Here is a 25,810-nt window from a genome sequence, read left to right on the forward strand (position 1 = left end):
ATCCTCTTCTACTGACTGTTTGAGACCAGCGAATAATGAATGAGCTGTCAAGCAGCAGTAAGGTGCAGCCAAATCACGGACTTCCTAAGTGACTGTCCCATCCATTTCTGCTGCAAACATGTAAATGGAGCTCCATGGACCCACATCAAACCTAAAGACTGAATCTATTCTGCACTGAATTTGGGTCGATGAACACTCAGTTTCAGAAGACTGAGCCTGGGCTAACACCAGCAGCAGCATCACCTTCAGAAAAACAGAGAAACCACTGTACCAGCCACTAAAAAGGCTCACCCACTTGGTATCTGATGTTTCAGTCAGACTCATTGTGGAAAACAGCTGTAGTGATTTAAGGTATCATGCCTACTGTATCAGTGATTACCTACTGCATGGCTAACCTATGGAATACAGGAATACCCAAACAGCTCAGTTTTAACAGCTTTCCAGCCAAGAAACAATAAGCAGCTGGATGCAACACTTCACATCAGGGCAGCTCTTTCCAAAATGAGTGTTTGTAAACATTATTATTTAAATCAGGCACCAGTTCAACAGATATTTTAAGCCAACACAGTTGCCAAAACAAAGAAGTCTTAATCCATAAACCCATGGTAGCTCATGGCCACCTTTGTGCCACCAGCTCATTTTCATCAGCTCAAGTATTCATACAACTGTACAATGAACTGGATGAGGGACCAGATGTGACAGAAAACTCACAATCTTCTCAGTTTTCAGTGGTGCTGGTCCTCTGATGTGGCTTATATGCCAGAGAGCACTTGTGCTGGCAGGGAGTGTGGAGGCAGTGTGGGCAGGAAAGTGAAGAGGTGGAAGAGTGGAGAGGGACAGCTTCTTTCAGTGTACTCCCAGTGTTCATACGAGCTGAGCAACAGAGCATCCAGAAGGGAGTTGCCAGGCAAAAGGACTGTGTAGGGCTTTTTATTTAATCAAACAATGAGAAAAGGGAAGAAGATAATGTTATTCTTCTTTTTTTAATAACTTGAATTAGCATGAAACATGTTAATCTCCAAAAATTTTTTTATTCTATACTAAGCACTGTTTTCACATCACAGTGACTCTCGTAAATGCCCTGTTTCAAGTATTCAGCTAGGCTGCATGTGGCAGCTGAATTAGTAACATCTTAGTTCCTGAATAGTAATATACCTAGTAACATATACATACCGTATACAGTGAAACACAGGAGCAGCAAAAATCCCAAGCAGTTTACTTACTTACATACTTACATTAAATTAATATAGTATTTTTAATTAGATCTTGGGTGTTTGGGGAAATTATTATTCTGCCCCTTCATTCAAAAATTAATTTTAATAGATCTTTTTGCATTCTCATCACAAATGCTATAATTCTATTGTGTCCATAAATACTATCTTTATATTACTGCATCCATAAAATCTTACTAGTATATCTGTGTGTGACTGTATATATACTGGCTGTGTGACAGTAAGCTGTGCTATCTTTTGGACAGATCCCAAAGATGCAAATGAGAGAAAAATGACTGGAAATATCAATATGACAATGTTGTTATGGAAAGAAAAAAGTATTACAAAATAAAATATTCCTGGTATTTGTCAAAGAAAGACAAAATACAGAACATGGCAACATTGACTGTCTGTCACAGAAGCACCCCCGTACCATTTGCTGGGTAGAAATGTGCCTTCATTCCTGGTTTTATTAAAGCTAGACAATGTGACTTTGTGGTGTGTGTGTCAGGAAGATCTTGGCATACTTCTTATCCTTGACTGCTGAACTATGTATACCAAAATATGTTTTATTGTACTTGACCAGTGTACATAACTAAATACAAATAACTAGCAATGTGTGTAGCTGTTTAGGATACACATTTGCTTAAAATTATTAGCATTTTAGCAGTGAAATGATATTTTGACATTAGCACTCTAATGACACACATGCAGAAGAATTTCACACCTCTTTTGGTGTTCTACTACTTCAGTCTGACTGTCTGCAGTGCAAACAAGACCTACAGTCAGAAAATATTTATTTATACAACACATAGGTTTAGGAGCTACAGAATGAGCAAAACAAACCTAAATCAGTGAACCCATACATTTTCCCACTTATACTGTAACTGCCTAGATTGAATCACAAAGCTGATTTCTTTTAGCTAGTTTGGGAAACAAGTTTAACTTCATTAATTCACCATACAAGTATAACACAAACATTATATGGATGTTTTGAATGCACAATATCTAACTATCTTAAGCCTGGAGCAAGGTGTTTTCTTCCCCCTGAGATCCTCACTCTAGGCCTTTCTCCTGCAGAAGAAAAGGTCTATTAACTAAGCTTGTGAATTCTTTTACTTATGTCATTACTACAGTATCACAACATAACAGGAGTGCATAGGTGTTCAAACTTTACAGTTCCCTATCTCCATCACTCAGGTAGAGATTATTGATTTTCTTTCCACTGGTGGCTTGAACTAGCGTTCTTCTACCAGATGAAGAAGTCATGTAAACACTCCACATCTGGATATGACAAGGAGACAGTAACACAGAAGCATTGGGCAGAAATACCAGTTTTGTATTGTAATACAGTAAGAAATGGACTGTGTGTGTCCTAAACAGCAATGAATTAAATAAATGCAATCACTCTGTCCCTAATCCAAAACAGATGTGCAAACATCTATTTTGGATTAATACTGTTACTTAGGTCATCCTTTAGAACACCTTGTACATAAAGAGCTTGCACCAATGGATGCCAAATTAGTTAAGCTACTGCTTTTAGTGTATAAAATAGGTCTATGAGACAACCTGTTGTTTTTTTTTTTTACCATCTAGCTCAACAATACCCAGCTCACCTGGCTACATATGCCAACTCTATTCCTTAACACAAAAATGGATCTGTCATTATGAATTAATACTACAAAACCAAAAACATACATCATGTGTTAGAACTTAGTTATTCATCATTGCTTACATAGTCATATGATGGATAAGCTGGAGGAGGAGTACTGTCAGTGGTTAGCAACCATATAATTTAGGATTCCTCAATCATGCTGAAATAGAAATCCAAAAGTGGTAGGTGGCGGCTTGCACTGCTTACCAGCGGTGCTCCACTCTTTGACTCAGTGATTCCTAAAGGCTCTCAGTATTTCTTACCAAGGAGGTCCTGCCCAAGGGTGTCCTGCCCAGCTCTCTGGGGAAGGAAGGAAAGGCTAGTGCAGGAGAGACATACTGCGCCCCCAGCCTCCCCACCTCTGTCTAACTTCAGCATGAGCCAAACAAACCCCAGAGTTGTCTTTGCCTGAGCTAGGCAGACCTGGGACCTTTTCTTCAAACACATTCACTTGCTTTATTCTTTCAAAGTGCTGATGAGCTGTGAGCGTCCTACTAACTACTCATAAGGCGTAGCAAGCTCTAGTTTTCCTAGCAATACAGTGAACACCTGAAAAGGGACCTCTGCACAGATTCTCATTGGCTGAACAAAACTGATAGTGGGCAGTCACCTGTCTTTACCCATGAGCGTAGTTTGCTCCATTTCAGGGTTTCCTCCTATGTCTCTTCCCAGTAACTGTCACTCTTCTACCCAGCAGATTCATCCAGCTGATCAAATGCCAGCAGAATTCAAAAGCCTTTGCTAAGATTCTTGTTTCTTTGCTGTCTTGTAAACAGTTCTTGATCTAGCTAGTAGCTCTCTTTGAGGTTGAGCTATCTCAGACATGTGGCAGAGGGTAGTGACGATATATTTCATAGAGACTAGTAAAGACCCTTCTCAGTGAGAGGTCAGATCCTGACTTTGGGCACGATTGAGTCGTTGCTTGGCAAAATCTTGTGTTGATGCAAGACTTGTTTTAAAGATGTGCACTTGTTTGTTGCGGTCCCTGTGAATCTGGAAAGACAGTGCAAGTACAGAGTTCTGAGGGACAAATCCTCAAAAATATTTTTTTCCTCTTTAAAATTTATTCCAGCTGCACTGGTAGGTTGTTTCACTGTTCAAATGTGGCCAAAAAATTCTTACTTTGAGTGCAGGTTGTATTACAGACTAAAACCAATTAAAGCAAATGTACAAAATTTAGGTGATAAGTTTCGTAACACCTCCTAGGTAACGAAGGTGTAAGTGTTCTGTAGATCTGGGAAAACCATGTCAATGCCATATATCCATGTGATTCCACATAGGAGACCAAATTTATGTCATAGCTCAGCTATGCAGACTCACTTAGGGATATGTATCTCTTTCTAGATGTCACCCAGGCTAAAAAGGTTTCTGTATTCATCCCTTAGGAGCAACAGAGTGGCTTTGTCAAACATTAGCAGCTTTGAGGTGCCAACTGAAGCACTTACAAATTGCCACCAACCCTTTTTTATCAGAATAGGTTGGGTAAGCTGTTATTTTTGGCTAACCTTAACCATTTTTTGTAAGGTCATGAAGACTGACTACTAGTTCAGCTCTCTGAACTGATTAATGATTCTAAATCAAGAATGGAGCAAACAAATAATAGAAACTTACACCCATCCTTCTCAGTAATTAATGGATTAGCTCCACCACTATGAGTATTCCACATGTTATTCACCAGGAAAGCTTGAATGGGCTTCAAATGGGAATGAGAGTAATCCTGCAAGAAGCAGGGCCAGTATAATCCAAGAAAAATTATTTGAGGGAAAGGAGATGAGGATGTTTCCCAATTGTTTTTGGAAGTGGAATAGTTGCTACTTACAGTTTGGGTTTCTGGCCTAACTTTACAAGTCAGTGCTCCATTAAGACAGAAATCTTTGTTGTTATAATTGATACAGGGTTAACCAATGTACGGGGGGTTGTACAGGGGTGTTGTACAAGGGGGTTAGATGAATTTTCTTGCTTAAACAAAAGTATTGTCTGTACCTATCATGCCTACTAAGCAGAACAAAGGCACTAACCATTGGTAAGGAAAAGCAGACACCTGGTTCTATTGACAAGGAAAAGCAGAGGCCTGATTCTACTGATAAGCAGCTATTGATAAGGAAAAGCAGATGCCTGAAGGGGGAGATGCAGACGGTTTATGGCTGGGACACCGACCAAACCCGAAGGCCATACCTGAAGACTAAAAGGTGAAAAGTTCAAGAAGAGGAAGACTCATTTACTTCATCTTGAAGACCCCTACCCACAGGAGGAAGACTGTTACTTTGTCTTGAGACCCCTGCCCATGACCAGAGGGGGCACTGCACAGGCGCAAAGGACCTTCTAACTCATAATACGAAGCGGGGATAGGACATGACTATGTATAGGAGTATTGTGCAACCTTATGAATATATATAACTTTAGAGAATAAATGTAGAGGGGAACAACACTGAGGCACGCATGACTTTGAGGAATTATCCCCGCGTCTCAGCGCTGAATAAAAAGCATACCTACTTTACAACTTTAAAGAGTTGTGGAGTCAATCCGCATATCATAATGCACTGTAACAATGATCAGCCTGCACCTTGATGACTCTAGGGATATAGTTCCACCACCTATTTTCACTCAGTTGGCCAGGGAGTTGTTTAAAGGCACTGATCCATTCAAAACCCACCATATCAAAATAATTATGTTTTCAGCTTAGCCTGCACTGCTGACTGCATGATCACAGAGATGGCTGCAAAGAAGAGAGCTGGATTGTGACTGCTGTGATTTAGGCTGCTGTGGAATCACACTACAGGGCTTAACTATCAAATATCTCGGCATCTCTCAGTGACAGGAGCTGGAGTCCCTTGCTAAACCAACTTTGAGACCTGGCCCTTTACAATACGCACCACACAGCTGTGATGTATCGATATGCACATATCACATTCCTCAGTCTTGTATTAAAATGTACTAAAATTAACCTTAATTCCAACCTCAGTGACATTGACATGGAGGCCTGTTAAAGGCTGTGGTATTTGTAACCTGTGATGGCATAGAGTCCCTCACATATCAACACATATACTAGATATAATAATTCACTTTTCTTGTCTAAAATGTTTTGATGTATAGGCTTATTCATTTAGAAGTGTCACTTCAAGTTGATGGTAGCTCATCATATCTTCTCATAAAACAGCTGCACAGTAAATTAGTGCATGCATAATATGCCTTTGACAGCACAGGTGTGCTGGTCAGGAACCTCATCTCTTGCTATTGTGTAGAAATCTGTAGCATAGACGGTCTTTAGCTTGATCTGATTAAAACCACCAAGATTTTCACATAATCATAGAATTAACCAGGCTGGAAAATCAACTACTGGATTTTACAGTAAAAACAAGTGTTATCTTGACTCATCATAGGGAAAATTAATTTTTATTAATTTCACTACTTAATTTCATAAACCACAGCTGGTTAAATCCTAATGATAAGCATTTACCTTAGGTGTTTGAAGAAATGGTTCACAATATTTACTATGGGCTGTAATAATGGGCTGTATTTATTAACAGACAGGGATCACTTATATGTAGAACTATTCTGAATTTTACTTTGAAGTTATGCTGTAAATACTGTGTCTTTAAAATGTTGCCATTGACTTTTAACATATTCGGACTTTTAAAAGTTAATTGAAGAATATAAATAATCATGTGTTTTACCACACCAAGCTCAGGGAACACTTCACCGGGTAGTCTTTTGTTGTTACTGTAATAAATAGAATCATTAATGAATACAAATCTCAGTATCCATGCTCAGTTTTTCTCGTTGCCTCCATAATGCTGATAGTAGTCTGATGTGCCCTTTTATTATCTCCTTTATCCATAGGATATGCAAGTAAGTGAAATAACTTTTGAGAAACATTTCAAAGTATTTGTGGGTACTGACCCTTAACTCAATGATGAGTTGTAAATTGGGACCACCCTGTTGAGAGCAAGATGTTAGGTAGTAAATTGGGACAACTTTGTTGAGAGTAAGATGGGCCGGTGTGACCTTGGGGTATGTATAAAACAAGAGTATCCTGTTAAGGTAAGAAAGGAATGAGGGAGACAGACTGGGTTCTTCAAGGAACAAATCAGAACAAACTAACCTAAAACACAGACACAATTGTTAAGTACTACACAAGAGTCTTTTCACATGCATAAGCACAGAGATCAGTCAGCAGAAGAGTATTGACGACCATCAGAGACCCCTCGAGACTACCACTCGGCAAGAAAAACGCATGAATAATTAAAATGCAAATATTACAATTAGTTCCAGGAAATCTAATGAATATGTAAGACATTTTCCGGAAAGGTTGTAAATATGCATAAGTTTGTTGGGTATGGATGCTGCTTGTAGACTCCAGGGGTGCTCACCTTCGCGAAATGATTCGCACGTGCACCCAGGGCTACAATAAAGAATGCCTACTGTCTAAAACTCCAAATCGAGTCTTAGAGAGTTTCTTCTTGCAGGATGAAGCAGGACATTCTCCATCATTTCAATGTATCTTGCTACTTTCACGCTGCTTGGTTGATAAGGCAAGTATCTTTCTGCTTTGCATTTGGTTTTATCTTTAAAGTTTTGGGAGCCTTTTCCTTTCCTTTTTTTTTACCTTACTCTTTGCAAGGAAGTAAGAAGTGTGACAGGAAGGTGTGACTTTTAATTTACACCAGACTTCTCAACAAATAATGACTTTTCACACCCTGTTATTGCTGTTTAGCCTGGGGGAGGACTTGTATGGCTACTGTTGTCACATCAAATTAAATCCACTCATGTAATTCAGAAAGACATTCCTCTTAAGCTTAACCCTTCTAAAGTTGCTGAAGTCTAGTGGCACAAGAGCATAAGCTGAAGTGAATGTGTTTTGGGGGTCTCTCTTGCTGAAGGATGAAAACGAAGATGTTTTTATTCAAGAACGGTGCACGGGGCTTTTTCGGAGATTAGTTTTGGGTTTTCGTAGTGCAGTGAGCCAGATCTTGGTGAGGTTTGTGTGGATAAACCCTCATGTTAGAGCCCACTGCAGGCTCAGAGGTTGTGCATGGGTACATTTCAGGAAAAGAAAGGTTTGGCCAATGATGCCAGACACTCGTGTTTTCATCTGAAAAAAAAAAACAACAAACCCAAAAACAACAAACAAAAAACCAACAAACCCCAAAACCAAACAAGCCCTTGCCTGAATAAGTTCCTCTAATATTGTTTGCGGTAAATTGCAAGTATAGTCATAGAGCATTGGATGCTCCTTTATGTACTAGGGCTAAATCACCCTCAGAGAGAGTTTTCTACTGTCAAGGAGTTGGCAGAGTAGGACAAGCTTTGGCTTTGTAAATCATCTCCTGAGGTTGCAGCTCGTTTTGGTAGGCGATGTGCCCCCCTCACCTCTATTGAAGCAAACCCCTCGGGGAGGTTCACACGAGACGGGCTAAATAGACTTACCGGGTATAGGAATCGGGGTCTAGGTCCCGTCTCTGCGCCCTCTTCCTTCTCGGGGAGCCCAGAGCATTTTCCTAAGAAGCGCTGGAGCCTCAAAGACAGGACTAACAGGAGGAGCTGCTCCCTCCCCTACATTTTCCAGGAGCTTTATTGCTCCTAATTGCTGGTAATTGAGGGTTAAGTATTTGCCTGAGTACCTGCTTGGTGGTACTGAAAGGGTTAAGGTGCTTGATTGACTCTAAACATATGTGTGATAGAATCTTATCTGATGGTGGGGTGGTTTGTTTTTTTTTTCTCTCCGTAAAATGTCAGCCGTTTCCTGAGGAGCGTGGTGGTGGTGAATTTCACACCTTTACTCTCCTCTGTGTGGAAACCTGGGTGTTAATGGTACTGGAGCAGGTCGTATTTTACAAGAAATGAGACTGTCTTTTAAAACAGAGGGAAAGCAAGGAAGGGAGAGGAGGTGAAGAAAAGGATCCAGGGAGACTGCCACTTGTAGCAGGCATTAGTTGGATTATTTTGTGCTGGTTTTATTCAGAGCATGTAAGTGTAACATTATTTGCTAAGTACATTTTTTTTCCGTATGAAATGTTGGAGCTTGGCATAAAAATAATCCTTTCTTTTCATTTCATAGTGAAATTTTGCATTGCAACACCTGAAGATGGAAAATTGGTCGGTTGATCAAGTCTGCACCTGGTTGAGACAAAGAAATTTAGGTGAACTAGTTCCTAAGTTTCGGGGTAAGAATTTTTGTTGTTTGTGTGGGGTTTGTTTAGTATTTCTTTCTGTGCCTTTAAATTGGTACTGCCTACCTTTTCTTTTTTTCGGGGGGGGGGGGGGCGGCATGTGTATGTATGTATTAGCTTCAGACTTACAGAAGTTAATTATGACTAACGTAGATATGATAAATCAAAATAGGTGTGCAAACTCTCTGAGAAATCCTGGGGGATGAGATTAAGCCTGAATGTAAATAGGTACACCTCAAATCAAGCTGCCAGCTTAAAAAGGCCTATTTTATATCGTATTTATCTTTTGAGATAATGCAACTGTACTGTGTAAATGTTTTATGTCTGAGTATATAAGCGATCTACAAAAGAGTACATGACTGTCTGTTATGTCAACAGGCTATTTTTTATGTGTTTTCTTCAAAGAAAATTTGCTTTTCTTCCTTAATCAAGTAACAGTCTGCTGTGGTCTAAGCAAGGCCTGATTTAAAGCATTAAAATAGCGCTCTGTTTTTTGGCTTTTTGTCAGGGGAAAGCATCTGGCCAGTGATTGGGACTCCTGGTGCTGCTAGGAAAAGGACAGTATCTAAACCAGCTTTTTAACAATTGAAGACCATCAGGAGTAGAAAGCAGCCTTGCCTCTGACCTGTCATGATGTTTTTAGGCATATAGAAGTTACTGTAACTGTAAAGTTATTTTTCAGAAATTCTTTAATTCCCTTTGCAGAAGAAGAAGTAAGTGGAGCAGCTCTTCTGGCTCTTAATGATCGTATGGTGCAGCAGCTGGTGAAGAAGATTGGGCACCAGGCAGTGCTGATGGACATGATCAATAAATATCAGCAACAAAAAAGTGGTCTAAAATCCCTTACATATGATTCTGAAACAGCTTCTCAAAAATTTCCAGAAGTAATTAGTGGGTGAGTTCATATATGGCACAGAAAGTATCAGTTTGGGTACAGCTGTATTCTTTTTGTAACACTTTAAAACTCACATTTACTAGCTCTTCAGCTCTAATATGTAGCTGATTTTTGTACTTTGAATATCTCTAACAACATGTGAAATGCAAAAAAAGGTTGTCACTTTGTGGTTTTAAACAGGGCAGCAGCATTCCTGAACAACACCATTAATTAAAGCTGCTCTTCATTTCCAGTTCTAGGACCTAGTTTGCATTTGGATGAAGCATCGTCAAGCTTCAACTATAGCTAAAACTTTCTGTATTTGTGATATTAAGGTTGTGAAGCAGTTCTAAATATTTGCAAGTCTGGGGGTAAAATCGCGATTTAGCCAGAGATGGTATTTGTGTCATGGGTATTTAAACACAGTCTCTCCAAAAAAGCTCTGAATTTGCTCTAGGTGTAAGCATTTAATGATCCCACCGTGTGGAACTAGATAGATTTTTAGAAATAAAATTCCACAGAGATTGTCTTAACTGGGCATGTTCTGGCTTTTTTTTTTTTTTTTTTAATTTCTTTCTTGTCTGTGATTTCTTTCGTGGGGGCAGAGGTTGGTGGTTTTGTGGTTGGGTTTTGAGGGGTTTTTTGGTTATGTGTTTTGGTGTGGGTTGGTTGGGGGTTTTGGGGTAGGTAGGTTGACTGGTTTCTCCCCTATCCCACACCTTCATTCTGATCTATTGTAAATCTTGCAGGATTATTTTTTTTCTGATGTATTGGCTGAAGAGAGACATGCTGAGCTCTGAGTGCTCTCTTCTAAGCCAAAGAATTCTGACAGCAGAGAATGTCTTGTCATGGATGCAAAATGCCCTTTTTTGAGGGAAGGACTCTAGCTCTAAGCCTGTATTAGTACACAGTTGTAGCCAAGTAGGAATAGATCTGTAGAGCATTCTTTGTTGCATTTGGCTTGATCCTAAAGGAGTCCAGTTTGTGCATTCTGAGATGACTCTGTGGTGCAAACCAAAGCATGGTAAAGGATAACTGGGTTATTTCCAGGCAAATTGCACTCGTGAGCATAACTTAACTTGCTCACATGATACATCCTCTTGTCCTTATATTTACGAAACCCCTTGGGTAAATTGTCCTGCATCATTAGAGGGAAAGAGGGTACAGGAAGAATATGATGTTACCGCATGTATGATTTATCAGAGACCTGAAGTATGCAATCACAGCCAGTCTTGTTTCCCTGCTCCAGGGTCTTGCCTCACTTGATTTACAGGAAGCCTCCTCTTTGGAGGTAGAGCAAGTGTCTGTTGTGAAGACTGCTGTATGTGGGCCCTGTACTTCATGAGAAGGGTGGTAGATGCATAGTGATTTCAGCAGTGAGAGTCAGAAGAAAACCTGTCCTTCTGTTTAAGGCAGTGCGAATGCTGCTCTGAATATTTAGATTTTATTCTTGACTGTCAGAAAAATTTGACTAGACTGTATCTCAGATGTGACTGTTTCCTGTGTACTTCTCAGCTCCTCTAAATCAGGCCTTACTGTCTCACAAAGGGCGTAGAGCTGCAGCAGTGTGAAGGCACACCTTTTCTGTGAAGTTCTGCAGACTCCAAAAAATAAAATGCTGAAATTCTCAACTATTGGTGAATATAATAGAATATACCTTAAAATCTGTCTTACCTAGAGGTCTTGCCTGGAAAAGAAGTTGCTGGTATTCTTCTGTTTATTGGGAAGTAAAGTAAATAAGCTGCTGTTTCTGAAATATTTTCTGTGTCAGAGTCAAGAACAGTAGAATAAAACTCAAGCAAGTTTAAGAAATGCATTGAGTCATGTATTTTTGGATGAATAAAAAATCATGATATTCTATGCAGCTTGCAGTATAGAGTGATGCAAAAGCTCCTGTGGTAAACCCAGTATTTTTTTATAGGCTGTATCCTCATACGCAGATGGCTCTAACTCTCATTTCTTAACTCGGGAGTGCTTGTGTTTGTGATGTAGTTAGAAACTATTTTGTCTGGTACATCTTGTACAAACTCTCGTAAGAATAATTCATTTTGACCTAATTCAAGGACTCATGACTAGAAGAAAGTGTATGAGGCACTGTTTTAAAGTAGCTTTTATTTTTTTTCTTGGTATGCTGCTTTGACACAGAGGAACAGAATATACAACAAAACACAAAATTAATGGATCCACAATATATGAGAAGTGAACTCACATTTCCTTTGTTGCCCAGTTATGTTAGGCTGAATTGCAGTCTTGGTCCCTGTCACATTTCTTACATGGATGCTATCTCCAGTACTTGTTGGTGCACCCCGGGCTAGTCACTTCTTTATCCTGCTGTCCTTAACATGTCTTCTAACTGCATGCGAATTGTGCTCACCTCACCTTTCTTCTAGAAACAGAAGTCATTGGCTGGCATGGAGTTTTGAGTATGGTAGGTGAACACTTTCTGTGTGGAAGTAGCAGACTTGTGAAAGGACACCAAATGTGACTTGCCTCTCCAGCAGTTTGGATTAGGGCATAGAAGAAACATCTGTCTTGTGTCTCTCTAGTAAGTGGAAGTGTTCTGGGTCATGCAATAGAAACTGTGTTTATGTGCATATGAGGAGCTTGCCCGTAGATGTTACCAGGTAATAGCAAGATCTTTTCCAATTCAAGATTGATTGTTTCTAAAACCAACATAGAGAACATACTGGATTTTTTTTTTTAACTAGAAAGCTGAAAAATATTGATTTGTGAAAAGCCTGTGGCTTCCAATAGTAATCTTTCATGTGTGAGAGCAGCTGAGGCTGGAACAGTTTATAAAGCATCTTTGAAGTTGGGAGGTTCTGAGGAGATGAGGTTCAGAAAGAAAGCTATATCATCCCCCCCTCCCCAGATGGCTGATGACAGCTATGAATTCTTGGCAGCATAACAATAGCCCCTATCTTAGCTCTGCCTTTCCCCCAGTGCAGGGTAAAAATGCTGATGTTTGCTTCTACCAACAAAAGGAGAAGAAATAGATGGAAAAATGAGGCTGACTTGAAGGTTTAATATGGACTTACTTAAACTCCGGAAGAAACAACACTTCAAAGTTCTAGTTGAATAGAAACTGCCTTATAATACCATGTAAATCACTCTTTCACCCCTCTCCTTGCATATTGTAATGTTTAGTTATTCCCAGAGATGCCAGGTTATGAAGATGGCAGTTATCCTGCAGCTCTGAGAAGGTTTATTTTCTTGGGTTTTGTATCAGTGTAGTGATTACTACACTACAGAATATTATTAACAATTTTCCTTTTAACTTCTCAGAGTCTGATAATTGAACTGAAAGGCTGATTAAGAGATATCTGCATCACATAAAATCATAACTGTTCAATAAGTATGTTAATTTCTCTCCTTTTCTATTTCTGCCACTAGTATTTTAGAAACCTAAAATATCTTCTTCTATAAGTTGCTCAAAATGTGGCAATGAAAATATTTATTTATTAAATAAATTAATAATAATTAATATTAAATATGTATTTATTTAAATAATTTATTTATTCATTCTTTCAGGGTTACTGACAGACAAATGTTAAATTCTTCTGGTCCTGTAGAGCAGAAAAAACATCTGTGCTCAACTGAAAGGGAAGAAGGACTAATTGATCACAGAGTGCTAAAGCAAAAGTGAGTCATTTATAATGCATTTACTAAATCTTTGTTACCTTTCAAAACCCACATAAGCACTTCTTTCTTTGTTAAGACTAAAGAGATAATTTTTCATAAAAATTATCCTAATTATTGGAGGAGAGGTTCAAGTATATCCAGGTATATTTAGAAAACAGCAGAAGCAGGAATTTATTAAGATCTTACTGAATTAAATAGTCTAATAGTATTTTTTCTGCCCCCCCCCCCCCATCCTCAGCCCTTGCTCACTGTCTCATATGTTACCTTATGCAGAGGGTAATTTATAGGTTTGTTTTTGTCTAGTTTTTAAAAAGCCTTTTTTGCAGATGTGTCTTCAACAGCAATCTGGTAAATTAATCATTACAGAGTGGAATATGGCTATAAAAATATTCACACTTGAGTCATCTTAAATATAGCACTTGGGAAGATAAGCAAGGCAATTGCACTTGTATGCTCATTTTCCTTGGGTATCAAAATGAGGCTCCCTAAAAACTGGAGGTGAGATGAAGTGCTGGGGGTGGTTTCTTTCCCCCCTTTTTTTTCCTACATGCTCTTTTCCCCTTTGAGATGGGCACTTAGTATTGGAAGAGCCCCATTCCTCTTTCAAGGCAACCGTTTTCTTGTTTGTGAAGCTTAGTTATTCCCCCATGTTCCCACCTTCTATAATTTCCACTCCTGCTATCATCATCCCCCCCCTCCCCCCCCCCCCCCCCCCCACCCGGTTTGACTGATATGTTCACTATACTGATATAAGGGAAGGTCTTCTTGCAAAAAAGAAGTCTATTTTTATAACTTTAAAAAAGTAACAAGGAGTTGGGGATAAGGCTGTCTGGGAACAGAGTAGAGAGCTTAGTGAATCATAGTTAATGGTTTTAAAATGAAGTCGTGCGACGAGCTTCAAAAGAACAAAACAAAGACCTCAAAACCTAAAGATCCTGCCAGCATTGTTATAAAAGAAGCAAACCCGAATCACTAAAACCGTTGGAATAAACCATTAATATGATCTTGTAATGATGGATTTCAGCCTGTGCTACTAAAGGATACTTATTTTTAATTAATGATGTGTAATTGGCTTTGTGCTGTATAAAGAGTTTTAAATGAGTTATATGAATCAGTGAAACCCAGAATAGAATGGCTTTAGGAAATGTTCTCAGCAAATGTTGTCAGTACAGAACTTTCAAAGGCCTATAATGGCCCCTTAAGGGAAAGGGACTGCAGAAGAGCAGTGCCATTTCACTTTGGGGTATGGAAGCAGAGGAGGAGGGAAGTCTGCTGCTGTAAATGAAGTGCCCCTTCTCGGTGAAGTAGTAGATGCCCTGAAAGTCAGTGCAGCTGTGATGATCTGTAGTCTTGGAGACCTGAGTAAATTTTATGAGGGCTTATCTTTAAAGGTCAGATGAGAAGCTGGCAAATGTCTTTCTCAGAAGCAGCTCTTTAACTGACTAAGACTGAGGATGGAATTGAAGAGCCCTTGCATCATTAACTGCTGAACTAGGTTCATCCCAAGCTAAATACTGGTTTTAGATGTGAATGCTGTTTTATCTATGTTTGTGACTTGACCCACACTGACAAACACAATATTATAGAGTTTAGGTTTGATTTTTCGCACACACCTCCCCCCTCCTTCCTGCTTGCCTTTCCCTAAAGTACCCACTCACGGCATTTTCAACAACTAATGGAAAACGTAATGTTTTATATGCTTGAGGGGATTATGCCACGTATAAGCAGGTTGTGAAGGGCTGAAGAAGATGTTTTAGAAATTTGATCATGGGAGCAGAAAAAGTTGCTTCGACTAGAATATAATGATAGATTCTTAGTCTGGAGTATAAAAGTAACCTTGCTGTCTGCTCTGCTAATATACTTTGAAAGCTAGGTTGGTTGGTTTGTTTTTTCACTCAAGTTCCAGTTTATGGATTTATGTGCGGTGGTGAAGAGTGATTTTTCACATCACATTAAGGGTGTCTATTTATTGCATTTTGATATAATGTTACTTGATATTTCTGTTAAATCAGATAATGGATTTCTTCCCTTAATTTAAATTTGTAATGTTTAAATGTCTGTGCTTTTGCTTCTTTCCCCTAGTCTCTCATCTTAACTTATGGGGAAAGGGAAAATGTAGTAATATAGGGAGGTGGTTTTACAAAGAAAACACTCTGGACTGTCATTCCAAGTAAGAAAGAGGGTAGGTACTTGGCCTCACTGTTGAGAAACAGATTTGGAAGAGCAGCTAAGAACAATGACGGCTCCCACTCTTCCTTAGTGAGTGTTTGTTCCCCCTGGCTATATGGCAGTAGAGCAGTTCATATAAGCTCTTCTAGAGTGAGTTCTGTCAGGGGTTAGTTTCATTCAGTAGGGATGGTTTAAATGTACAGTTCAAATGATCGATATCCAGACAGTGTTACATTTGTAGCTTCTGTTTTCTCATTCATTTCATCTATAAAAGAGCTTAGAAGTTGGGATGGGTTTTTGTTTGGGTTTTTTCCCCAGAAAACACCCATGCAACTATAGCTTCAATAAGTGTCACAGTTTTTGCTTGAAATGACTTCATGGGTGCTTTTCTAGATTATTAGCACTGTGAACTGGCTAAAAGTGTCTCTGTGTTTCCTGTGGAGGTAGTCCTAACAGCTGTGTTAAATACACTCTTTATTACTAAATATTACAAAAGTCAAGGAAGATTGATAAAACACAAAAATAGAGTGCCAGTCGAAGCAGCAATTTTATAATTTCATTTCTTTTGCATTGAAATTGTGCATATGTGGAAGCAGATGAGGTTTGCAGGTTACTTCTGTGAGATAACTGCTAGCAATTACGGAAGTAAAAATAGTCTGTCTTTTTGTCAGTCTCCCAGGAAGATTAATCTTGAAGCAGTGCTTTTCTGTGAAGATAATAAAATAGCTACAGAGGATGATTCAATAAATATGCTTCCCCTATACCTGCTTTTCTGTATCAGAGCATCAGCAGTTTGATGTCTCCTGGCAGCCTGGTGTTTATCTTGTTGCTAAGACAGAGGCTGTCATTACTTGTAAATACCTGATAGTTCTGTGAAAAACTAACCTTTTATTGGTTGGTTTATGCATTCTGTCTGCCTTTCCTCAAGATGTTTATCAAATGACATCCCTAATGTATCCTCTTTTCACTGTTTCCAATATAACAGTCTGACTGTTTCCTTCAAGAGTGATGTCCTGATACAGCTTTATTTGTACATATATTCTGTCTGTAAAAATGTGTTCTGTAACTCTTGAGTGTTGTGTAACAGATTTACTGTTTGAATGCCTTGCAGTAATTTGCTCAGAGAAGGCTGATGTGCACAAGCAGGATAACAGGTGTTTTAGCCAGCCCTGACAGCCTTGAGTTTTTCTGTTTGCTGTGAGTTTGGGAGATATAGTCAGTGCCCAGCTAAACCTGGGCCTACTAAGTGTTCATATACCAATAAAGCCATTAGCAGCATTAACAGTATATTGGCGCTGATGTCTGCCTAAATTTGAGCTGATAGCAAGGATGATGAATTGGAAGATGTAGTTGAAAACAGACTTATGTCCAAGACAGCCATGTATGTATGCTTGCCAGCTGTTGTTCATCCATTTCCTCTATGCAGGTGGCTTTCCTGCTACAATGAAAAACCCACTGGTAGGGACTGGAGGTGGGCACAGCATGGAGCCACAGTGACAATGCCGTATGACTCCTTAGCTAGGGCAGTCTTGCTTCTAGTTTGGTCTAATTAAAGGCCACTGCAGAGACTACTGTGTAGGTGCTTCTGAAGTGTGCTTTAAAAAGAAGAAAGGAAAAATAAATAAATAAAAAAGAGCAGCTAGCTTGAGAAATTGTCACTTGGTTCACTATTTCTGATGATTTTGTTTCCCTTACAGAAAAGAACAATTATTGCTTTTATATGTATGTATACAAAAAAAAAAAATAATCTCAGCTTCACCATGCCTTTGTACATATATATATAACTGCAGAGTTTCCTAGCTTCTATATAGAAATTTTATTGCTGATCTAACAGAATTATTTCTAGTAGATGTGATGATTTTTATTCAATTAGTTCACATTGACATGAAAAGAAGCCAGAACCCCACCCCTATGTTTAGTCTTTGACAATGTTTGTTTTTTGTGGGGTGTTTCGCTTTTGGGTTTTTTTTCCACACCAGTCTTACAGATGACTTTCAGGAAATACTAATTGTATTGTGCTGTTTAGGTTTAGCAAAATCATTAAAACAAACAAACAAAAAGAAGTTATTTGGATGCAGTATAACGCATCTTACATGGGTGAATGCAAATAAACCCTGTTTCTTTAAAATAGCCTGATTTAGCTGGCAGTTCTGTCAATCAGATTCCCCAAGGAGTGTTTTATCTCCCCCTGTCTGTAACCTACAGCTGCTGCCCTTGCATGAGATGGAAGTGCAGAGCCTTCACTTATATGACGCAGCTCCTCAGAATGGAAACTGTCAAAAAATCTTGACTCCCTCTAGAAGAAGGTTGTGTCTGCATCTCTCCAACTGTGTTTTTTAAGCTGATTAATTTTGTCTGGAACTTTGTGCTTGTCCTGAATGTGACGGTTTCTATTGCAAGAGTACTGCAGGACAAACTGAAACGGGAGCTGCTCTGAGAAATAGGCAGCTATGGTGTGTCTCTTTGCTCCTGCATCCTAGCTTACCTGGAGCTAACACTGCTGCAGATAACTCCTTGTTCAGTCTAAAAGATACCTGGCCACACGTTTGGTGGGAACTGGAAAATTAAAAGACCTCATCAAGCACTAGTAGACTACTAGTCCCAAGCTCTAGGGAGTAACTGGGAAACTGTGCGTTTGTCCTGGAAAGTAGGGATGGCAATGAAGCACATGAAGAAAAAGGCGTAAGAAACTTTCAGACACTGATCTCAGAAGTGTGAATAGAAAAAGGGAACACTATTTTATCCCGCTATTAAGAGGGGGAAAAGAGGGTTTTTTTTTTTGATATTTCATTGTCATAATCTTTTCCTTTTGATGAAATAACATTTACAGCCTTAAACATTGTCATAAAGTTGAAAACATATTATATATGAGTTGGGGAAATGGAACATTTTCTACAGCTGCAGACTTCTCCTTTCCTTCACATCTGCAAGTTCCATGTTTTCTCTTCTGTTTTTTCTTGACTTTGTAGACATAGGCTTTTTTCTATCCGATAAATATTCAGACAGGAGTCTCTTGCTGCTGTGTGGTGTAGACACATGAAAGGTTAGGCCTTAACCTGCGAAGCCCATTGAGGCTTCACTCATGTGCTGAGTTTTATCTGGATGAACTGAACATGGGAACCCGCTGATGTCAGCAAAGTTCTGCTGAGCTGTGATGTCTTCTGATTAACTGGGGCCTGAGCTGATGTGAGTGTAGTAATGGGTGCTTTAGACTCGTGAACTTCATAAAGCAGGTAATATAAAAGCTAGTTGCGCACAGCACGTGTATGCATGTGCTCAGTTAGCTTTTAAGTCACTTTTATTCCTAAATGAACTGAAAAGATATAGCAAACTGATCCTTCTTACCAGTATGCTCAAGTAGCTTAAAATTGACAAAGTCTAATTATGATCTTGTTTCTAGGACCCTACTACACTTTGCACTGCTATCGCTGTCTATACTGACACCAAGATTATTTTTACTGCCTTGTTACAGCTAGGACAGTCCTTGTTGCACAGGACAGTGAGCTTGGAGACCATGGTGATGTGTCCACTCACTGCTCTCCAGTGAAGTCTGAAACCTTGGGACTGGGGATGCCAGGGATTATACAATTCAAATAGGTAGGGACTTTGGGGGGTGGTTGTTTTGGGTTTTTTGGTGGGTTTTTTTTTGTTGTTGTTGTTTTGGGTTTTTTGTTTGGTTGTTTTTTTTTTTTTTCCCAGCTGAGGGAGCCAAATGGCTCCTCTCAAAATTATGTTACTTTACACTTTTTTGTCTTGGTAAATATGTTGTGCGTGAGCAATGTAATGGAGCCAGAGGAAGAAACAGTTGTGTGAAACAGTGATGTGACCTAGCACAGTAAGTAAAATGGTCATCTACAAAAGCTGAGGGGTCAACAGCTCTGTGACTAGTTGTGGCCTTGCTGAGGAGATGATTCTTAGCATGCAGTTCCATATTGCAGTTAAACATAAATCTTGCTTTGTTTGCTTTCTCTTGCCTCATGGGGAGACATTTTGGGAACCTAAACTGTAAGAAAACTAAACTGAGAGGAAAAATTAAGAGCTCTTTCACTTGTAGCTTCTTGAAGTAACTTGCCACAAGGTTAGAGGCTTCCCAGTACCAATAAGAAAGGGGTAGAGACATATGGCAGTGAGAGAGAGGGGGCTGACATTCAGCTGGAGCTAGCCATCAGATTTAGTTACCGCATCAAAAGTCTCCAGAACTGAGAGGTAAATAAAAAAAAAAAGTGGTAATTTGCATTTGGGGATTTGGATCTTATGTCTGTCTCAGGTCAGCTGAAAGACCAGGAAGGGTTGGTTAGAAACAGGCTATGTATGCTTGTACCTAAATCTCCAACTGTTGTAATCTGTTCTTCACAATCACAGAAGGTCTTGGCTATGTTCGTAAATCCCAGTGCATGTACAGTTTAACTGAACTCTTCTTTTAGTTAAACAAATTTGCATGCAAGCTTTTCTGGGGATGTAGTGTAGAGTGGTGTCTCTTTTCAAATAAACTTCTATTTCACTGTAAAATATTACTGCACATATTTAACATGCCTCCCAAACAGCAATGATTCCAGCAAACCTAGAAAAATATTTAATCTCTTGCACTGTGGAGACTAAAGGAATTTTTGGATTTTATTTGGACAGAAATGAAGTCTTTTGTATTGGGTAAAGCTGAAGTGAAATGGAATTTGGAGCATATTTATTGTTCTGCTAAATGTGAAGGGACTGGCAGAGGGGAGAGTTCACATGCTTCCCTGGCTGTTAGCTATCCCAACTGCAAGAAACCTTTATTTCTTCAAGTAACTGGGTATAGTTCAGTTTGCCTGAACTGAACCTGCTAAAATATGAACTGCCTTCTCAAAAAGGGGCAGCTTCACTGATGTTAGCAACAAAAGGAATTTCAGTGCTGCTCAGATACAAATTACCAAATACTTAAACTTCTGTTCATCTTTGAACTAAATGATATATCATGTTGAAGAGCATGTAGTAATTTGCAGCCTGTCTGCTACATCACTTTCATCAGTAAAGTTGGTGAAAATACAGGATTCAAACTTATAGGCTACATTGCTCCTCGATGCTACACTGAACATCTGCACTTTATTTGCATAGGAGGGATTTCCAAGTGACTTCAGAATCTGGGCTGGGTTATAATTTCCCATTTGTGTATTAGTTTATCACCAAATAAGGACATGAATGTGTCTATGTGGATACGTTGTCACTCTTGCACAGCTTTTCCTTCTTTTGAGGCTGCAAAGTACTATTAGAAGTTCACTGCAGTTTGCATCTACTGTTAATCATCTGTGTCCCATACAATCTGGAGAGCTTGCAGAGACAGCAGCCCTGACTATTTTGTACCTGTTTTACATGGGGAAGTGGTAGTGCTGTGAGTACTGCTACTACTGTGAATATAACTGTGAGGATTAGATGAGGTTTCTTTTGGGTTGACTTTTTTTTTAACTGTCTGCACTGCATAGCAATTTGCCATAGTGCTGGGTTTGGTGCAGTTGTGTCACATCTGCAGAGCTTTTGCTAACCTGCAAGTTACATTAAAAGATGCCAAGTTGTTGTGGCAGCATAACCAGGTCAACGAGGTTGAAAGTCACAGTCTAATCCACTCAAGAAGATACTAAGGTTGTAACTGGCCCAAAATGAGTTGCCTCCCAGCTATATAGTAGTTTTTCAAACTTGTAAAAAAATCTATTGCAAATGCTCATTCATTGGTATTGCAGTTCATTTTGCCAGCTTAAAGATACTGGCTTCCACGGTTTTTGTTGCTTTTCTTGTTGGATGTTGGTTGTTGTTTGTTTTTAACATCCTTACCCGAAAGAGTCTGGATAGCAAAACCTTTCAGTGAAGGCCTTGCTAAAAAACTGTTCACAGCTCTTATTTATATACCTAGCTCTCGCTTACAGGCTACAATAGAGACCTTCATTTATTTATTTAAGGAATGAAAACTTATGTATGTTGACTGGGTGAAATTTAGCAGTGTTTCCCTCCATAACTTTCATAGACTCAAAATCTAGTATAGCTTGGAAGGGACACCAGAGCACACCTAGTCCAGCCACAAGTGTTTGTGTGGGAGGTTTCCCTTATATCCCCCAAGTGGGTAATTCTTAACTTGAGGCATATACCACACATATTTCAACAACTTTAGTACCTATCTTAATTTCCTTCATCATTAGCAGAGGGAAATATATAAGAGAGAACATCTGGTCTGATTTAGATGTCTTTGGTTGTTCTGCCATCCTTCAGTGGTGTTTGTTTCCTTAGTGAATAGAAAGGGACTACAAATGATTAATTTAGATAGACCATGTAAGCATCTACATTTTTCATCTGTAATGATACTATTTTATTTTTAAAATTCTTTTAAAAAATCTACTATTTTTTCCAAATTGCTTTCTGCATTTTAATTAAACATAAAATGTAGTGATGCTACCTACGTAACAGGACTTTTTAGTTGTCTTTGGTACTTCTCATGTGAGATTTCTTTGTTGTCTGGACCATTATGACTGGAAAGCCGTTTAAGGCTGCCAGGACCATTCTATCTTGATTCAAGGTGGCTCTTGATTGACTTCCACCTCAATTTATCTTTATTTTTCCCTCTGTTCCTTCAGAATTAGGGTTTGGCAGGCTTTCTGGAGGTGGGAAGCGTTTGGGTAACCAGTGGTGATATCCTGCCTAAGGCTCACCCCAGCTGGGGTGTGACATCTGTAGACAGTGTTGATGGTGGTCTTGGGAGAGGAGCTGCAGGTACTTAAGGGTCTAGCCTGCTTTATTTCCAGCCACGTGCTGATGGTAATTGCTTTCATTCCTTCCTTGCTTTCCCCTTCGGGAGGACAGTCTTAGCTAATGACATGGATAATATTTTATTCAATTAAGCTGTTCATCTTACTCTTGCTAGTAAGTTAGCAGAACTGGTAGAAAACTTATAAATGAGGACAGATAGATAAAGTAATTTGCAACAGTAGCAAGTCCCCAGTGGCTTCCTCTGCTCTGCCTTTTGCTTTCAGATAGTGGCAACCTTCTAGTATCTGCTGATTATAACATTTCACATTTGACATCTGGTTTTAATCCCATATTGATTGCAGCTTCTGTAGATATTCTTTATGTAGAAACCAAGAGAGGAAGATCTGAATTTCTATAGCAACAACTTTCCTTTGTGTTGAGTTTTTGCTTGTATTTTATTTGCCTGTCTGCATTCCCATAGGAGAAGGATGTGATCATGATGATATAATCTTTTTCCTTTACAGAAAGAATCTGAAATCATTTTTTACAAGATACAAGACGTTGCAGTGGACAAGTTCTTATGCTTTGCCGGACTTCCCTTATGATGTTAAGTGCATATTAGCAGAAAAAAAATGCCCTGATCACAGTATGAGAATAAGAATCATTGAATTTTTACAAGCAGACATGACAAAATACCTAGATGGATCACTGTGAGTAAACATTGTTAGATTTATTTGGGGGTATTACCTATTGGCTGCAGAAACAAATTTTTTCAAATGGATGTAAAACCATTCTTTTTAATAAGCTTGCTTAAATAGAGGAGACTAAGGGCCTGAAACTTGTTGAAGCCAACAGGAAGATTTCATGCAGAACTTAAGGCTATTCCCCTTGTTATTTGGAGGGGAATCAACAGTCTGAGAAATAGTCAATTTAATGTAGCTCAGTATAGACTCTAGACAGTGTCTGGTACTGTCTAGAATACCAACTATTCCTTTTACATCTCTGTCTTGTTTGCACAGGTATCCAACCAGTCAGCAATATAACATAGTTGTCAATGCTCTGCTGCAGGCATATCCCTTCCTTGATGAAGATGGGAATGGCTTTGTAAGTATTGTAAAGAGTATTACATCTTGAAAAGTACAGGCTTTGTTTGGGTTTTTCTATTTATTTGTTTGGGTTTTTTTTCCACATAATCACAAGAAAATAACCTACATCAGAGGAAATCAATATTGAGTTCTTATGTACTGGCTCTATTCAGAGCTGTAAGCTTTACTTTAAGATGTTTGGCATATTACATTCTTCTTTCACGATTTTAATTAAAAATTAATCCAGGTATATCCATTCCTCAAGGCCACTGTGAGATCATGCAGACCTGTACATGAAACCCCTGGTTGCTTGTTGGGTACCATTTTTTTGCTGGATTGATTTTTCCAAAAAGATAAATTTAAGTAAATGCGACTTATTTTTGTTCATAAACAAAGAAGCTGAGTCTTTAGGAAATTGCATGAGGACTAATATGACTGAGGCTCTTGCAATTTACTATGATCGCTTGTGTGTTAGATATCTAGCTACAGTGTGTAGTAATACCAGAGGTTTAAGTATGTCTGGAATCTAGGCCTAATTTAAAAGAAAAATAATTATTTGAAAACACTGGTTGTGAGCTCAGTGGGGACAGAAAATAAAGCAGTGGAAGGAGATGACTTAAATTTGAACTACTTTTTTTCACTCTTGTGAACTCTGGTACATATCTGTGGTCTCAGAGGACAGTATTCACCTTTTGACTTCACGTCATTGCTTTGCCATGTGATTCTTTTATAGCATCTTGTAAAAGCTTGTGAGACTCAGTGGAGACTGTTAGCTTTAAATGTATATAAATATATCTCTTGTGTGCAGTTACTGCAGAAAGCCGAATAAATAATTTTGAAAATAAAACAAAAAAAAAAAAGGGAGGATTAAGGGGTGGCTATTCTAGTTCTCCCCTGAGTACAGGCAGTGGAGGAGGGAAGGGACTAAAGAAAACAAGCACATCTTAGCGAGGAGGAAGGGAACAGAAGGATGAGAGCACAACAGTCCACCCTTATTTTTGATCAGGATGCCAGTCTGAATACACCAGTGGGGGTCCTTGGCCACGGTCCTGGGTCATGCTAAGGCTTCATCTGTCTCCCTTTGTGAAGGGGAGCTGCAATGACATTCGGGTCAGGTCCAAAGACCTTTTTACAGCCTTTAACTTTTAAAAAATATTTTTAAGCCAGGCTTTCAAAGGGCTTTATTTGCAGCAGGACCATAGAGGGGGTGAAACTACTTATAATTCCCTTGTTATAAGGGCTCACCATTTTCCAGATTGATCCCAGAGCTGGTGCTGGCAGGGACTTCCAAGTTGTTGTTCTTTATATTTTGATATTTCTCTCATGCTTACTAGAAAGCATATCTGGAAGGAACCACCGTAAGTAAGCAAGGAAGCTGGAATTAGCAATTCTCAATATTGCTAGTCTAATGCTTCTAAGTTGGCCCCTCTCTGTTGCCTTGGTTGAGGTACGAAAAAAGGTGTATGGTGTCTGTATACTTAAGTTTAGAGGAGGGGGTGAGAATGAATTGCTATTTTTATTTGCCATACTGTTAGACATTTTGTTCTTCCTTCATGATCATAAAGGCTATAAATACTTCTTTTTTCTTGATCAGAGATAGTTGTGTGTGACAAGAAAAATAGCTTAAAACAAACCCTACAACGTTTCCAGAGCTACTCACCATGAGGCTTGCAGTAAAACTGAATTCGTATGCTTTTAAGAAACAAATGAACAACAGCAGCCAAATTGGCTAACCACCATTTCTTCATCTTTTCTCAGAAAAGAGTTTTCAACAGCTGAAAAAAGCAAAGTTTTTGTAGGCTTTTCTTTCAAAATTGCCCCAGGCTTGCACGGGACTCTTAAGACCCACGGCTTTCTGGTCCTGATAACAGTATTGATTCACAGGTCTTGTAAGATGTAAAATATTGCTTATTGAGAGGTTTTGAGTGCCTTAAACTTGTTTATTTATAATAATTAGACATTATAACAATTTTTTAATAGTACATTGAAAGTATATAAGAAAAATAAAATAATAATAAAATATAATAATTGACCACCCTCAAGATACTATTTTATTTGTATTTATCCTTTTTACGTGGGTTACAACCAACCCTTTGGAAACAGTCACTGCCCTTATTTCATTTCATTTCAGACAACGTGTTGAAAATTGTGCGGTTTAAAGAATTTATGTTGCATGAGGAAGAAAAGAGAGGGCTCTCCCACCCACACAGCTTGCCAGTGGGCTTTGCGTAAGCAGCTCCCTTGAGCTTGGGGCTGCCAAGGGGTGCCGTGACACCGGTGAAGCCCAGGATGCCTGT

General features: G+C 39.0%; 1 protein-coding gene across 3 annotated transcripts in view; it reads left to right on the top strand.

Annotated features, from left to right (window-relative positions):
* Positions 1–8,601: 8,601 nt before the first annotated feature.
* SAMD3 (sterile alpha motif domain containing 3) overlaps positions 8,602–25,810 on the top strand; it is a 37,288-nt gene continuing 20,079 nt past the window's right edge. For all 3 annotated transcript variants that reach the window (XM_061475004.1, XM_061475005.1, XM_061475006.1), the window contains exons 1-6: positions 8,602–8,832; positions 8,924–9,029; positions 9,741–9,930; positions 13,441–13,551; positions 22,953–23,138; positions 23,448–23,532. In XM_061475004.1, the coding sequence (XP_061330988.1) occupies positions 8,951–9,029; positions 9,741–9,930; positions 13,441–13,551; positions 22,953–23,138; positions 23,448–23,532 (651 nt within the window). In that variant the 5' untranslated portion in view covers positions 8,602–8,832; positions 8,924–8,950. The remainder of the gene's footprint in view (positions 8,833–8,923; positions 9,030–9,740; positions 9,931–13,440; positions 13,552–22,952; positions 23,139–23,447; positions 23,533–25,810) is intronic.

The sequence above is a fragment of the Pezoporus flaviventris genome, unplaced genomic scaffold (genome assembly GCF_033815535.1).
Source record: "Pezoporus flaviventris isolate CSIRO_AGI_PZ_B2104156 unplaced genomic scaffold, CSIRO_AGI_Pfla_v1 ptg000081l, whole genome shotgun sequence".
NCBI classification, from domain to species: Eukaryota; Metazoa; Chordata; class Aves; order Psittaciformes; family Psittacidae; genus Pezoporus; species Pezoporus flaviventris.